Raw genomic sequence first — 18,251 nt, forward strand, 5'->3', positions numbered from 1 at the left:
CAGAAATTCCATAAAGTATTATGCCTTGTGGGTCCTACCAAAATGACAGATTCCTGGCTCCAAAACCTGTAAATGATGAGGATGTTTTAAAAGTGCATGTTTACAAACCAGTGGATTTTGTTCATTGGATTTTAATAACTAAAGTTACTCAAATTTGAAGTCTAAAGTCAATGTTCCCTTGAAGCAATGCCAATGTGTAACTGGTTTTCAAACACAAGCAGTAAAATGATAAGCACAGCAAACCAAAGTCCATCAGGCTCATGTGTGCTGTCAACAATGACATTATTTTACTATCAAATATGAAAAGCTACCTCACGGTGGTTTTATGTCAACTATTCAGAAAATCACCCCAAATATGCTGCTCTACCTCAATTATTTTTGCAAAAAAATATATATAGCCGCCATGCCATCATTACATCTAATTATGGACAATAGTAATTCCATAGTATCATCTATCAGCCAGTCCATTTTCAAAGATAAGAATTGTCCTTTCAGTAACAGTGTTCAACAACTGAAAATCCATATAGAAAAACTGAAATTGTGTCACTACCTCATATCCAGAAATGTGTAAAGAACTCTACATCAGTAAGAAAACCATGACACAAAAGAAAAATGTACAAGAGGTCTGAAGAGGCATTTTGATTAAGAAGAAATCAAAATAGCCAATGAACACAGACAAAAAAATTAATGTGATTTCAAACTACAAAACTACACACCCTCATTTAATTTTGGAATGACTAAAATTAAAAGAACAATACAAAGTGTCAGGGAAGGTGTGGAGCAATGGGCAATTATCAGTATGCAGCAAACATTGGTACAGAACGGTGTAAACTAGAAAATAATTTTCTAACCATGTATACACCCTGTAACCACTTCTAGGCCATACACCTGATAGAAATGCAAGCTTCCATGCCCCAGAAAACACGTGTAGTGCATTCACAGACATTTTGTGCTTGCAACTCAAAACTAGAAGCCATCAAAATGATCATTAGTAGCAGAACAAATAATCTGGGGTGCAATCATATAATCAAATACTATACAGCAATGAAAATGAATGAACTGCTCCTACACCCAATACAGTAAAAGCTTAGAAATCTAATAAGGTGTGACAGAAGCCAGACATGTAAGAGTATATAATGAATAATTCTTCAAGTTATATAAAACTCAGAAACAAGATACAATGAGCTGCATTTTCAAGGGAAAAAAAAGGGAGTGATTACCATAAGGTCTGAATAGTGATTACTTCTGGAGGAAAGAGGGGAGACTGTAATATGTAGGTAGGGGAACTCTAGGGTGCCGGTGATGTTTTCCTTGATGTCAGTGATGATACATAGGTGATCACCTTACAGTAATTTTTGAAACTCTAAGTCTATGTTTTAGGGAATTTGCAGTTTATATATCAAAATATAAAAGGTTTAAAAATAGTATGATAATTGACTCAGGCAAGGATTATCAATGCATACAAATTCCCTGGGTGAAAGGCTATTGGGGAACAGGTCTAGTCTCTAAATATCACCCTATAGATCACTTACTAATTTTAAAGGGAAATCCTTGGCTCTAGCCTTCATATGGAGAAAAAAAAGAAGTTTATAAAGAACATTACTTGGAAAATTAGGGATCTATGAATATGGTCTGCATATTAGATATTATACAAAAGTTAAATTGCCTTGTAATTGAAAGATACATACTAAAATAATTAAGGGTGATCCGTCATGTGTCTGCAACTTACTTCCAAATGTTACAGCAGAGAGACAGACACAGACAAGGACGGAATGATAGAGAATGATGGAGTTCTTTATACATTTCTGGATATGACGTAGTGGCACAATTTCAATTTTTCTATACGGATTTTCATAAAGCAAATGAGGCAAATATTAACAACTGGGGAATCTACACATAGGTATCTGGTGTTCACAGCACTAATTCAACCTTTTGGTAAGCAAGAAATTTTTCAAAATAAAACAATGTGAGAAGATAAAAGGTTTCAAAAAGGAAAATAAAAATTTTTTAAATAAGGTTTACAAGTATCAGAAAAAGGCAAAAAGGATTAGATGATATCAAGTGGATTACATTCTATTGAAAAATAACTGGAAAGACTGTAATAATACATACTTTAAAAAAATTCTCACAATTTGTGAGGGGGGAAAACAATATAAGCATGTTTCAAATGATGAAGGAAAAACTACAGAAAAATACATACTAAAATACTACTTCTGCCTTAAGGTGGTAGCAATATAAATATTTCCTGTTTTCCAAGTATTTTTAAAATGTGCTTTGCTTTTAAAAAATGTGAATGTAATTTAAAGATTAGCCAGAAAAGCACATACATATTACTTTGAACAGTCTCAGGCACTTGTACAATTAACTACTTTAGTCTGAAAAACAGCAGCACCAGAAATCATATTGATGGGTTTTTATTTCCTCTTGTCCTATGAGGAATTATGGGTCACAAAAGCACAACAAATGACTACTTCTTCACCACCTAAAATGGAAACAAAAACAGCAACATGAAACGACCCTTTACAAAACCTAATATAATAGAAATATACCTCATCATATATGCTGCCATTAATGTCTGCACCATAAATGGGTGCCACGAAGGTTAAGTTCTTCCAGTACTTGCGCTCCAAATCTTCATAATCCAAGTATCTTGGAGTACAATATCTAGAAAAGGTAGATGAAAAATAAGCACAAACCAGTAAGACAATTTTAAGACTTTCCCCACCCATTTGATTTAAATCACTTTCTAAACAAAGTCCTATCAAAATGAAAATACTGCAGCAGCTCATGTTGCCAAATCTAACAAGTAAATATAGAAATGTATTGATTATGGATCTCTAAAGACTCCAATTCCTCAATAACCCAATAAGAAAACTCCACTTTGACTAAGAAGCAAAATATTTTCATGAAGTATCAACAACAGAAGCAGAAAAGTAATTAAACTTCCCTGTTTAAGCTTTCAAAACATTTCCTAAAATCTTTACTACTACTATACTCTATATATAGTACATATATTACATATATATTACTATACCATTATACTATATATATATAGTTATACAACTACTATACTAGGAAATTTTATATGTTTACATTGAAGACGAAACATAAATTAGAATATATGTAGTTTATAATTACATACATCATATATAAATTTCTCATAATTCCTTATAATTTTCTATAGAAAAATTGACAAAGGACAATCTCACTAAAAATAAAAAAAAACAAAAATTAGACATTTTGCAGTTATTAGATTGGTGCTTAATACATAATGCTAGTAAATAATGAGACCTCTCTTACACAGCTGGAGTCAGAATATAAACTGGTACCAGAGTATAATTTTTCAACACATTTCAATAGCTTTAAAAAATGTATACCTTTGACCCTAAAATCCAACTCTAGAAATTCATCCTAACAATACACAGATGTATACAATGATGTACGACCACAGATAAACATTTGGAGAAGCATTAATTGAAACCTCAAGCTAATTTCTAGCAATTAGGGCTAAGTTAAATAAAAGAACATAAAATAAGGTATATCTTTCTCTATATTGACATTAAAATCTTTACATGGTGAATAAAGCTGATTACAAAGCAGTAAGAATACTATGATCCTGTGTATGTTAAAAAGGTATATAACCATACATTAAGTGGCCAGGAAGAAGTATCACCAAATTATCAGTATTAATGGTTATCTCTCATATAAGAATTACAGAAAGGCACTGACTTCTTTGTATTATCTAAATTTTGAACAATAATTTTACATTATCACAAAAAAAAAGTTTCTAAAGGAAAAAATAAGCAAAGAAATCAACAAACTGAGAAAACAATGGAACAAACATAGTAGACACGGTGTTTAGCAGAAGCAATCCCCATAAAGCCTACTGGACATTTCAGATTGAATAATTATAGAGCAATTAATAACAACATCTACTATACTGCTATTTAAGCAATGGGCAAGAATACCAAACAACTTAGACTGTATTTGAAACACAGAAAAATCAATCTTCAGATTACCCAGACCACTAGAATCTCACAGAGCAGCCAAAAATAAAAAGGACAGGCATGAAAGAATCAACTCCACTTCCTTCCACTACTTTATGATTGGGAGTTCCAGTAGTAACAGGAATTTCAGGCACAAGTTAAAAAACCTAACCAGAGGTCATTCAGGTGACAAAAAAAAAATAGCAAAGATGCTGTTTGTATGACTTCTAGAGGATAGTCTCAGATTTTGGAAATTAAAGCCCTAAATTGCCTTTCACTATGAGAAGATCTAAAGCATCTATCACTATACACTGACTCACTCAGGATCAATTTTTAACAACCCGTAACTCTGAGAGAGAAAGCTATAGTTTGGTATCAGCTATTGAGGTTAAATTCTAAAATCCTTGAATATTTGAAACAAACACTAATATTAAACTTGGAAAAAGTGACCAGTTCATTCAGTTAGTACCTGATTCTAATGAAACTTGGCTACAGATTTCAACCCTAATGGACTGTCAAACCATCACAGCTATTCCACAACTCCAGTGTCAACTTGCTCAAAACTGACCCAACCACACTGTCTCACCCAGAACCTTTCATTCACTATAGCACAGTTCTTAAGAGATGGGGCTCCAGGACCAGACCGCCTGGGTTTAAATCCAGGCTCTGCCATTTATAAGTTACACAACCCTGGGCAGGGGACGGAATCTCTTTGGATCTCAGTTATTCCTCTATAAAACAGGGATAATAACAACTGAGCCAGTGTGAGGACTCCCATCAGACAACTGTGTAAAACACTTAGCTCCATGCCTCAAAGAAAGCACAGATCAATAATGTAAGTGATGCAAGAGTATTCATTATTCACCTCCACAAAGTTTTACAGTAGAGACACGCTGGAGGCCTCCAGATTTTCTTTGGATTAAGTTTTGTTATTAAGCAAATGAGCAAGTTATCCTCTCTACTGTTTACACCAAGCACTTTATGTACTGTGTATCTATATCTGGGCTTGTACTGAAGAATAGATGAACAGAAAGAAAAGAATGGTGCATCCTGCCTCCTATGAAAATTAGTACCATCTTAGGACCATTCCATAACCACTATGAAGACCACGCGATCCTAGTGTAGCTGTGAGTGGACAAGTAGAGCCTTGGCTTGAGGCTTAGAAAGCCATTTCACTGGCATTTGAAACAAATTTTCATATGAAATTTGTAGAGGAAATATAAAAAATAAATTTCAAAGGTAACATCACAAAAATTATAGTGAAATTAATCCAACTCAAAAGATACATTAATTTTGAAAGAAATAAAATTTAACCTGGAAATAACCTTTCAAACAGTTTCTCATAACAGTTATATTTTGTAACTAAGAAAGGAGTCAACTACTTTTTAAATCATTTTTGAACTTTGGAATATCGAAAAATGTACATTCTGTTAATAAGTAAATCTTTACAAGCTGTTTAATAATTTATACCCCTTCAAGTATATTTTAGCTTCATGACACATCAACATATATTGAAACAGCACCTACCACCTCACAGATATGTACCAGGCACTGAGTATACAGACAGTGGTACAGAAAACAATGTCCCCTGAATGGCTACCTTCAGGAAGAGTCAATCTACAACTAAGCCACCAGAGTACAAACTGAACAGAGATATGAATAAAGTAAATGCCTAGGAAAATAAATTCCCCCTGAACAGAAAACTGATACCATGCTAGGATAATCAAATGCACTAGAGATGATGATAAAAATTTCTCTATGACAAGAGAACACAGGACTTTGAGATTCTGCACTCATCAATATTTTGAGTTACCATGTATCTTTGGGAGTTCAAATTACATATTTCTATAATTTCTGAATTTTTAAATAAGCATATGTTACTTTTTTAAGTAGTGAAAAACTTCTGACCATCCTTCGAAATCCATCTCAACAGCACCTACAAAATTGAAATTACTCCATTCCTCAACAACCACAGAAGGCTTACCTCACAGCACTTTGTACTTCTCTTACAGTAATTATGATGATCATATAAGTCAACATTTTCCAGTAAGTATAATCTGATTACTTCCAAGTATAAAATTCTCCCTTGGAATAGCAAAGTAGTCAAGTAGAGGTTCCACTAAATGAACTAAACTATTTAACACTGTAAGAATGACTCTGGAAATGGGTACTAGAAGATGGATAACAGAATACACTAAACAGCTAATACTTTCAAAAAGTTGGATCAAATTGCTTCGCAATCTTGTTTTAGCACTGAAAATTAGAGTTCTTAAAGAGGATGAAAGCAAACCAGTCCAGTCTATGATAAAATTTTCACATCCTCAATTAATGAGATCTGAAACAATGAGCCTTTCAAATGCCTACCAAAAAAATTCAAAAGAGATTCAAATTAAATATAAAATGGTTATTTCCTCTGGATTAGTCAGAATGTTCCATAATAGTAACTTCACACAGAAAAAAGATTCTTCAAGTACCATCAAGTGCTCACTGTCAAATATAAATTCAAAATAAACAAAAAAAAGATATCAACTAAATTCATGCAAAGGGTTTAATCTCCTGTACATCAATCCAGAGAATTTAGACGATGGTGTTTTTTGGTTGGATGATTGGTTGGTTGGCTTTGGGGGGGGTACTATTTTTTTTTCCAGATTAATGTTTTTGATCTAAGGTCTTAACCAGCATATCAGAAACTTTTTTTTTTTAAAGAGTAATGTAATAATAATTATAACTGTGGTGATTTTTAAATATATCCACAAATTCTTTGATACTCCTTTCTTGAAGATGTACAGCTTAATTCTCTTCCCCTTAATCACGGGCTGCACTTACCTATAACAAATAGAATACGGCAGAAATGACAGTCATGAAACAAGTCATAAAAAGACACTGTGGCTTCCATCTTGGCAACTTCTAAGTAACTTGCTTTGGAAGAGGCCTGTTGCCACAACATGAGGAGCAGCTCATGTGACAAAGAACTCAGGATTCCAACCAACAGCCTCCAGGGGAGGGGAACACTGGGAATAAGATCTTCCAGTCCCAGTCAAGCCTCCAGATGACAGCAGCCCCAGTGAAGTCGACTGCAACCTCATGAGAGGCCCTGAGCCACTGCCACCCAGCTAAGCCACTCCCAGATTCCTCACCTTCAGAAACTGAGATGTTAAATGTTTACTAATTCAAGACACTAAAGTGTGGGGTAATTTGTAACACAGCAACAGGTAACTAATAATAATGGTGGCCCTTCAAGTCATTCAAGGATTTTCTTTTTAAAGTACACATCTTCTAATATATATATAATGTCATTTAGGACTTAAACACTGTCACACAAGAAGAAAATTTGCCTAATTAAGATGAATCATGTATAGGGTCAAAAACTCTTGATCAAAAGATAGAAAAAAAAATTTACACATGTTATGAATGAGATGATAAAATAAGGAACAATTTCCCTAGCAGTAAACTAAACAGAAGTAGGCTGGCCACCACCTGAAGAAAAGAAAACAGAAGCAGTTAATGAGGACTGAAAGAGACTCCTGCTCTTCACCACAAGCTCCTCTGCCTATAACTTTGAAAGAAATAAAAATAGCAAACTGGATCTACTCACTTGCCACTGTTGGCCAGCTGCCTGAACTCCTTCACTGTCATGGCTTTTTTCTGGATGTTGTATTGAGTGAACAGTCCTGACTGCCCTGTAACCATCTGCTGAATTGGTGCTGGAATAAGCAAATTGTCAATGTCATCATAGCACTGCCTTGGCTTCCACTCTTTAGGAGGAATCACCTAAAAGTAAAATAATAAAATATTATTTGGAAAATAGTCCACGTAGTTATTTAGCTTTCATATTCCAACAGAATACAACTGAAGAACACATCAGATTTTCTTACAGAGGAAATGGAAGCACGACCTACTTAGGACTTAAAGAAATTCAAAAGTTAACCATTACGTTTAATGTATCGAAATGAAGGAAATCCATTCCTCCTCAAGTTTACCTTTCCGATTATATCAAAACAGAAATACATATTGTATATTACCATTTCCCCAGCCCTAGTCTGGACCCTACAGCCAGTGGAAATTTTCCAACTAAAATCTGTATTTGCATTATTCATCTTGAAATAGTTGCTACTGCTGCTACCATTTACCAACTGAGAAGGGAGCAGGAAGGGGAAAGACAGTGCTTCTCAAACTCTTTCTTCACCTTGTGGGCACAGGTGGCTACCTGCACCCCCGAGGCTACTCAGGAAACTCCGTAATGTGAATATTCTCTGGCCCAGGACAGTCTCTGTCCAGATTACTGTTGTGGAAGAATTTCACCATTTCACACATAATAGTGCTTCATCATAACCTTCTTTGCACAAAAACAATACAAGTTTCACATTTAAGGAGACTGCCACTTTTCACTTTCCCAACTTGACCACCAACTTTGTACACAGAAAGTCAAAGTGTCAAAACTCTCCCTCTGAAAATAAAAATTAAATCTAAAAATGTTCTCAACCAAGACAGACCGTAATCTGAGGCCAAAGTCACTACTATTGGAACTCCTCAACCACTTTCTTCAAATCACAAATTAAGAGCAATTCATTAAATGGTGCATTAACAAAGAATTTCATAGGTGGCTCTGTTCCCCAGGGCTAGCCCTCAAAGCAAACTAGCAACATTAATGCAGTTTTGATTTTTACAATTTGATTTGATTTGGTGCATTTTTATACATTTGCTATTGCTGCAACTTCCAGAAAAAGAAGGGAAATAGGTGAAATTGAGTATATGTGACCTGATGTAAAAGTCGGCAAAAATGACTAGAAAGAAATAGTTCAGGAGTATAAATAGTACTGTATTCCTAGTACAAATAAAAGGAAATTTCCATGAGGTTGAATAAATGAGTATCTCCAGATTTGTCAATGAGTCTCACTTTAAACAAAAAAAAACAGTCTCAGGTGTGTCTTGTTCAACGTTCAGAAGACTAATTGTAGGTCTCATTAACTTATTCTGTCAGAGACGCCGACAGCCGCACAGGTGGCCTCTGTGTGCCCGCAGCTCCCTTGTGAGGGTAACTGCCACTTCCTCTTCTAAAGTTACTAAACGTGGCCCCAACCACAGGACATTCACTAATCTCAGTGGAGCACAGTAAGATATATGTTTTCAAGAAACAAAAGTGGGAGAACAGGACAAAGGGCTGCATTCAGAGCCCAGAGAAGAGGATAGTCACCCCAACTTCCCTCTGCTCAAATAAAGCCCCAAGTCTTGCTAATTGCTTCATTATAAGTTTATGGTCAAAATTTTAGTGCATCATATGATTCTGAAATGTCATTGTCTTCAACTAAAGAATAATTTTTTTCCTCCTCAAAGATAATCCAGAAGTGTTGAGATTCCAAAAATGAGACCTTTAAGAGCTAATCTAATGGAGAGGTTGAACTAAGGGTAGCTCATCTGAGAGATTCACTGGAAACCTTTACATTCTCTTCATTTTCTCTGTCTGCCTTTTCTCTCTCTCGCCCATCCCTAATAAACTCCAAATTTTAAACCTTTTCTAGAAGTGACTTGAACTATACATAACAAAATGACAGACTTCAGGGGAGAGATGCCGGTTACAAGCAGCTGCACCCAGAGGCAAGAGGAGGACCTTAGCACTGACGCCTGCAGTTCTGGAAGTTCTCTCCGCAGCTACTGTCTGCTCTCAATGTTACTGGACCTTCCATGGAGATGGGGGTTCCAAGGAGAACCCAAGATGAGCCACAGGAGAGCAGGTTCTGCTGGGGCTCAGGAATTTAAAGGGTGATGATGACAAGTCTACAGAAATCCAGATCATAAACCCAACATTTGGAACAATAAAAAAAAATGAAACAAATGTAATAAAATCTATTCTTCTGAGGAAATTTTTAAATTGAAATGTATTTCCATTATAGAAAGACACACCAATCTCAGCTTGAGGTCAAAAGATGAGGTAGACAATCTCTCTTCCACAGCTCTAACTTTGGGGCCTGCAGTGCAGTCCTTGGCGCCTTAGTGACCATCCCTGTGCCCCTGAGCACATCACAACTACCCCTGCCAGGGCTCCCTGCTTCTGCTCTGCCTCCCCTTCAAATTCATTCTTCATGTAGAAGCCAGTGTGATCTTTTTAAAATGTCATGAAAACAATGAACAAACAAGCAGCCACTATGTCCTCCTCTCCTCTACTTCATGCCTGTCAATGCTTCCCACAGTAATTTGAATAAAACCCCTGATGCCTTATTATGGCTGGACAAGCCCCTTAAGACCCAGACCCTTCCAGGGCTCTCATCTTACTTTCCACCCTCCTCCCCTGCTCACTGAGCCCCAACTCCACTAACTACCCTCCTTTTTCTCCCGTACATGAAGATCAGGTCAGCCTCCAGGACTCTGGACTTGCTATTCTGTCCCCACATCTTGAAAAGACTGGTTTCTTCATATCCTTTGGATCTCTGCTTAAATGTCCTTATCTCACCTTCCTAAGATGCTTCCATTAGAATATAAGTTCCAAGGGGGGCAGGAACTTTGTTCTGTCCCCTCACCTCCTCCCACACACACACACTCAGCACCTGGCATAATGCCTGGTATGTAGTTTGCACTCTCCACACCTGAAGAACAAATAGCTAAAAAGAAAACAGAATAGGCAAATCTACAGAAAAAAAGGAGACTGGTGGTTGCCTAGAGTTGGGGAGCAACAGCAGGGAACAGAGAATGACTCCTAATGGGTACAGTTTATTTTGGGGGTAAAGAAAATGTTCTGGAATTAAGCAGTGGTGATGGCTGCACAACTCTGTGAATGGGCCTAAAAACACTGAATTGCACACTTTAAGTGGGTGAATTGTATGGTATGTGAATTATGTCTCAATAAATCTTTTATTTTTTAAAAGAGAGAGAGAGGAAAAAAAGGGAGAAAAGGAAGGAAGCGGGGGTGGGGGTGTGTGAGAGGAGTAGTAGCGAAGCTTCAGATTAGTAACTGCACTCTGAACAAATGGTAAGAGCTGTGAACCCTCTCACACCTCTGAAACCAATACGTACATCTCTGGTTTTTAGGAGCCACTCGTACTTTTGGTTTGGGTTTGGGTTTTAAAGCTCTAGAACATAACTTAGTATAAACAGTTGAAAGAAGAATAAGATTAATTATTCTTTGAAGAAGTCAAACGTTCCACATGGATTAACAAGAACAAAGGTTTTGCAAGTGTCTTCCTTTGGAGGAAACAAGTTCCCACATCAAGATAACCAAGAGTATAATTAAAAGGTCAAGTGACCATTTTCTGGTTTAAACAAGCTGAGGATAATCACCTTTGCAAGACCTGCTCGATGGGCCCCTTTAGACTCCATGTACGCGAGGTATTTGTTGAACTCCCGGAATTCCTCCATGGACGGTCTGAAGGTCATGATCTTACAGCTGGGGTTAAGTGGACTCTCCACTTCGGCCACCTCCATGATGGCTGGGGCAGCCTCTGCAGAGAAGACGATGTGGTTATCAGCACCGAGTTATTGTGTGGTAAGGTTAGTGGTCATTTCTCCCAAATAGCAGGTAAGCTTTCCCAGCAAAAACTCTTTTACTTACTTACCGTCCCCTTCCATCACCCTGTTAGGGAGGCTCCCTCATTTCTGCCTGGACTCCTGAAGAGAAAAACTGCCTCTAGTCACTCCTCCTCCCAAGCTCCTGTTCCTGGTTTTAAATCACTGACCTAATTATATTGCTCTCCTCCTCAACATCCTTCCTAGAAAGAATGAATTTCTAATTTTGCAAGTTTGCAGAATGTGGTTCCTATGAACCAATACTGAAACAGACGCTCTCACACATGCACCTGTGTAAAGGCCTGGTGCAGGCTGAGCAGAGAAGGGACAGTGTTCCACCTCCCCAGCACAGAGGTTACTCAGGTGTACTTCTGCTCAGCATGACATGCACAGGAAAGCAAAACCACCAGATACCAGGCTAAAGGACTGGAGATGCAGAAAGGTGTAAGATCACTGTCTGGAGGCTGAACAAACTTCAATACAAAACTATACACAGGAAGGAGTAACTGAATCCACCTGAGTTATCCAGGAAAGACTTCCCCAGAAAGGGGCAGAGTTAATACTTATGAGAGGATGCAGAAGTTTGCCAAATGAAAGAGCATTTTAGGCAGTGGAACTACTTGGAAGTATTGCAGGGCTGGACACAGGAGGTTAGTTTGCCTGGAGCTTAGAAAGAAACAATTACAGGGTATCAAAGTAGAAAAGTAGGCAGCAGTAGCGCTGCAAAAACATGAACAAATCCTGCTGTCAGTGAACAGGATGATTACTCCCCCAAACATCCAATGAACACCTACTGTGCACCAGACACATAAGGAGCACTGGCATGCTTACCTCAGGAAGGAGGCTCGCTCCCACCCCACTTTCAGATACAGTAACTGCCTGGCATCCAACAGCTCAAACAACAAATCCTCAGAACCAAGCTTTCCTTGTCTTGTTTTTCTTATAATAAACTTCATTTGCCCAACAAAAAGAGAAGTTGGGAAGTGAGGGGTGGAGCAGACAAAGGGGAAAACATCCAAGGGGATCATAAGAGTTTAAAAGAGATCAGGGCGACAGATTGAAGGTTTAAATGAGTGTCTATCTCACAAAGTACATGCAAGGAAAATGAGGTATATCAAAATTAAACCCTGCCACCCTTCAGGAATTCATAATCTAAAGGAGAAGATAATCTGCATGGAGATACACTAATACATGGCAGAAAATATTCTGTATTCTCCCTGCCTCAGGGAGTGGGCATGCAAAAGGAAAAACTTTCCAGGCCACCTCAGCACCCACCTCTCTTCAGATGTACAGGCCCCAATCTGTGGGCTGCAGGATGAAAGTCTCAGCCCTACACAGGCCACACATAACCCTTCCAGATCAGACCCTCGCAACAACTATCATGGCCTTGTCCACCACCGCCTGCATTATACTTTATACTCCAATAATACTCACTGATCTGTATCCTTCTCTAAACAAGCACAGCTCTCTGTATCTTTGCCCAAATAATTCCCTCCTACTGGAGCAACCTTTACCTGTTTCCTCACCTGGCAAACTCCTGCCCGTGACGAGATTCCTAGTCCTCTGGGGCAGGCCTAGTGAGCCACCCTGTGTGTGTGGACCTCCCTCTTTGCATTCTTCTTACATCAGCTGCCTGTCCAGATGGCACCTGTGACCATACACTGAACTCCAAGCTCCTCAAGGGAAAGGCAGGCTCTCCATCTCTTCAAGCCCTGGTATCCAGTCTGGTACCCAGCCTGGCTCATAATATCAGCTGCAATGACTATTTGTTAACTGAATGAAGGAACAAATGCCAAAGTGTTTTTAAAGTATTTACATTAAATGATACCAAATGCAGGAAAAAGGAAAGCACTGGCCCGAAAAGCAGAACAGTTAGAAAACAGACTGATTTGCTTGACTGGTAAAAAGTAAGAGAATATAAAAACCTGAACCGTGAGAAAGGGGAAGAAACCCCCAGAACACCTCTATAGAGGCATATGGTACACGAGAGGCAGCCTTACTTTCCCATGGGTGAAGAAAAGGGTGGCCTGCCTATTTCTCTAGGCAAAGGGCTTCAGAAGTCACTGAAGAAGAAAGTGGAAGTTCAGCCAGTCATTCAACAACTAGTTACTGAATGCCTGACTGCTGGGTGGGCATTCAGAAAGGAATGGACGCAACCCCAACAGCAGCAGAGTGAAACGGACGATAAATAAGTAACAAGGCTATGAAGAAGTAAACCAGGCACAGAGGGCAAAGAGGTGGGGTAGCTGCTTCACACGGGGTGAGCAAGGGAAGCCTTTCAGAGCCCTGAAGGAGGGAGTAAACCACACAGTCTCCACACTGAAGAAGAGCATTTTAGGCTGGGGCAGCAGCAAGGAGCCTCTTGGGCCCCTCAAAGAAGAGCAAAGAAGTGAGTGTGGCTGGCCTAGGTAAGCAAGGAGAGAATGGTGAGAAGGAAATGGGGGAGAAAAATGGTTTGGTGTTTACTCTAAGTGAGATGGGAAGTAACCTTGAGCTCCTTCCCTGTCTCATTCATCCTTTTCCAGATACTCTAACATGGGTTTCCGAGCAAGGAAATGACACTGCTTTCCAAGGTAACTCTTTTGGAGGATTTTAAGCAGAGAAGTGAGCAGGCTTACCATTCTAGCATATCAAAAAAGGACAAGTTTGGATGCATGGAAGCAATTTACACCAATCCAGGCAAAATAAAATGAGTGTTTTGGACCAGTGGGGTCTGTGAGAAGTCATCAGATTATAGATCTGTTCTGAAGAAATTTTTTTCATAGAAATGAAAAACACGAGTAAAGATTTTTAGTCTAAAAAACAGAACAGTGCCTCTCACAAGAAACTGCAGCAATGAGACTTAAGATACACAGCAAATTAGTAACAATCAGAATGAAACCTCCATCCTTGACCTAGTTTGCTAACTGGTCTGTGAAATAAACTTTGCCTCTAACGTCACTACTCCCTTGCTTACACAAAACTAGTTCTACCTACAAATCATACACTAAAGGCCTATTTAGCTTATATTTATATCTTTTCAATCTATAAAATTTAAAAGATTAAAGTATCTAAAAATTTAATGTTAATCCCAGCACCCAAATCTTTGCCAATATGACAGGCAAAAAAATCTGGTGTTTGAAAAATCAAAGTTTCATTTCTTTGATTACTAGTGATATTGATTATTTTCAGACATTTATAACCATTTCCATTTCATTCTGGGGCTGCCTACATATGTGCTTTACCCTTAAAAGTTAGTTCGTAAATTTTCTGTTCCTTGAGTTTTTCCTAATCCACATTTATCATTATAATATTAATTATGCTGCTGATCCTAATCATAGGATCAAATTCCCAGCCCCCTTTCTCTGTTACCTTTATTTTTCTGAGCCAAACAGAAAAGTAGGTTTAAAATGCTCTTGCAATAATGTTTCCTAGGCAGAGAAAGACTATTGGATTTTGCAAGAAACATCTCTGTGATTTTCTGCTGAAGGTGATGCAACTTTTTTTTAACACTATACCTCTTTAGAGACTAAGTCCCCAAAGTGAGTGACAACAATATGTGCGATGGTAACGTTATTTTGCATCTACAGAGCTGGCTTTCAGTGTTTTCGAGACCACCTAAACCTAAGTATAGTATCCTAAGAAAATGTTTAATGAGCGAAATAAAGATCTTTTTCATTAAGTGAAGAATAGTCTAGCACTAATTCATACCTACATAACTTGCCCAAGCCTCCCTCCTGAAAAATTTTACCTTGCCATGAAGGGAAAACATCTACTGTTCTTATTCTCATAATATAACTTTATTTGGTAATAAAAGAAGAAGAAACTGAGGCTAATGCTTTCCTGCTAAATGTCAATCTATATCCCTATTGCTTTCCTTGTATACACCAATATTTCTGACCCGTGTCCGTTGTTTAAACAATTTCTTTGAGAAGAGTAAAAGCTGATGCCTGTCACCATGGGGGGTATTAGTTTCTTAGAAAATGCCTGCCACAGAATTGGTCTACACTGACAAGAACACTTCAGGACCTACTATAAAGCACAGCCCCCTGGGAGATACAGCACTCACCAGGTAAGCAGACAATGCATCAGGCTAGAAAGAAAATGAACTGAGGGACAATTCCCAGCTGTGCCAGCTGGGATTTGAAGAGAACTCTACTCCAGCCTCCCCAGATTCCTCGTGAGGACTTGCTCAAACCCTGGAGGCCATCCTTTCCAGTCCTCACTTACTTCTCCTTTCCCACAATGAAATTTTAAAAAGAAATTGAGCAGATGAGGCCTGGACAGAGCAGGTGCTATAACCCTGCTCTACTGCAGTTTCTGTGAGGTTCTCTGGAGGCAGAACCCGAGGCAGCTCAAATTTGGCCTTTCAGTTCCACCACTGCAGCACCCCCAGCCTGGTCTTGCAGGGAATCAAGTATGCTTCTGCTTTGCAGGCAGCCTTGGTCAGGTATTATTATGGGTTGCATTGTGTCCCCTAAGACATGTCAGAACTAATCCCTAACACCTGTGAATGTGACCTGATCTGGAAACTGGGTCTTTGCAGATATAATCAAGTTAAGATGAGGCCATATGCAGATTAGGGTGGACCCTAGCCCAATATGACTGATGTCTCCTTATAAAAGGGAAGGAGACAGACCCGCAGGGAAGAACACCATGTAAAGATGAAGGCAAATCGGAGTTGTGCAGCTGCAAAGGGATGCCACTAAGCACAAGAGGCCAAGAGAAGGGCACAGAACAGATTCTTCCCAGATCCTTTAGAGAATGCATGGCCCTTATGATACCTTGATTTTGTCCTTCTAGTCTGCAGAACTATGAGTGAATAAATTCCTCTCATTTTAACCCATCTAATACTGTGGTAATTTGTTACAGCAGCCATAGCATACTAAGATGGGCATCAAACACTGGACTAGAAGGAAAGAAGTAGAGAGGGTGACATTCTCCAACCCTAGCTTTATCAAGAGTAAATAAAGCTCATAATACTCTGACCTTCCATCTGACACTGTCTTTCTCAATTGGTTCTAGATTTGAGGCAAAAGGGAATGAAAACTCCACATCAGCCATTAGCATTCTTATCCAGGTACTGATCCACAACAAGAGCATCTGGCTTTAAAGGCTGTCCTTTCCTGTCATCTCAGGACCCCAAAGGCCTGGGGCCCTAACTTAGAAAACAAGATAGCAAAGAAAAGCCCTTAGACTATTGATCACTTTTCACGTGAGCTAGGCCTCATTCCCCTCCTAGGGGCCCAGGCAGCTTTTCTTTAATTCTTTTGATCCCATTCAGATCACCACTCCATCCTGCCCCTCCAGCCTGCAAAGACCAGGAGTAGGAATAGAAAAATGAACTCAGGGAGATGGTTCCTAAGACAGAAGAGCCCCAATAACAAGTGAAGTTGTGCAAAAGTTTCTCTTATTGCAGATTCTAGGCTGGGTCCCAGTATAAGGTTCCTGAGAAGTGATCCAAGTAAATACATAAATTCTCTCCATCAGGCTATACTGGACAACTCACAATTTTGATCACACCATTTTTATACCCTTGGTAGATAGAAGTCATCTTATTAGGCAAACTGAGCAAGGCTTCCCTTCTCTTGTTCACCAAAGATCTGGCAAGATTAGCAGACACTGGAGCACTCAGGCTCTCATGTCCTCAGGATAAGTATGCAGAAGAGGGTATAGAAACCAGCCAAATTACCCTAAGGATCCACTCTTGGCTCTACCCAGTGACACTCCTTCCCTAGGTCAAACTGTATCTAGGCCTGGACATCAATGAAGCAGGAGAAGTAATTCTCCAGACGTGAAATGCTCACAGGGTAATTGCTTCTAGTTGCAAATCTGCACCTTATGTCCAGCATGAAATTATACACATAACATCTAGTTTACGTGTGCCTACTCCAGCCTTGCATCCATTATTCAAATACGATGAGTCAAATTTTAATTACATCTGTAATTTCCTTCCTCTTTTACCCTAAGATTCCATCAGTAAGGGCCTAGATGAATCAGTGTGATACTTTAAACAGAGGACAGGGAACCTAAAAGAAATGAGGAAGATCTCAAGTAAAGATTTAGAGTGAACCGACAACATAACGGCATTTGCAGCAACATGGATGCTCCCGGAGAATGCCATTCTAAGTGAAGTAAGCCAGAAAGAGAAACAAAAATACCATATGAGATCACTCATCCATGGAATCTAAAACAAACAAACAAACAGACATAAATACAAAACAGAAACAGACTCACAGACATAGAACACAAACTTGTGGTTGCCAAGGGGGCGGTGGGGGGGGCAGTGGGAAGGGACAGACTAGGATTTCAAAATGTAGAATAGATAAACAAGATTATACTGTATAGCACAGGGAAATACATATAAGGTCTTGTGGTACCCTCACAGTGAAAAAAAAATGTGACATTGAATATATGTATGTTCATGTATAACTGAAAAATTGTGCTCTACACTGAAATTTGATACAACATTGTAAAATGACTATTACTCAATAAAAAAATGTTAAAAAGAAAAAAAGATTTAGAGTGATTTCCAAACTATATTGTCAAATTTAAAAAGCAATGTGCAGAGCAGAGTTTATAACATCTACTTTTTTTATAGGAATTAAGCCCAAAACCAATAAAAATGGGAAAAGAGGAGACAGGGAAGGAAGCAAAACTTCTGTGAATATAGTTTTACATATTATTTTAACTCCGCAATCATACAAATGGTTTAAATAGTTTAAAAACAAAATTAAAAAGAAAAAAGGCAGGCCCTAAAAACTGAAAAACAAATTAACTTAACTGTAT

At 38.5% G+C, this 18,251-nt stretch overlaps 1 protein-coding gene across 6 annotated transcripts in view; it reads right to left on the minus strand.

Moving 5' to 3' along the window:
* Positions 1–18,251, minus strand: part of KDM4C (lysine demethylase 4C) — a 359,368-nt gene that overhangs the window by 286,571 nt on the left and 54,546 nt on the right. For all 6 annotated transcript variants that reach the window (XR_010382646.1, XM_064490230.1, XM_064490229.1 and 3 more), the window contains exons 2-4: positions 11,259–11,419; positions 7,582–7,757; positions 2,550–2,664 (exon numbers count right to left, since the gene is read on the minus strand). Coding sequence is in view for 5 of the 6 variants with exons in the window: in XM_064490230.1 (XP_064346300.1) it covers positions 2,550–2,664; positions 7,582–7,757; positions 11,259–11,402 (435 nt within the window). In the remaining variant the exon portion in view is untranslated. The remainder of the gene's footprint in view (positions 1–2,549; positions 2,665–7,581; positions 7,758–11,258; positions 11,420–18,251) is intronic.

The sequence above is a fragment of the Camelus dromedarius genome, chromosome 10, assembly GCF_036321535.1.
Source record: "Camelus dromedarius isolate mCamDro1 chromosome 10, mCamDro1.pat, whole genome shotgun sequence".
Lineage (NCBI taxonomy): Eukaryota > Metazoa > Chordata > Mammalia > Artiodactyla > Camelidae > Camelus > Camelus dromedarius.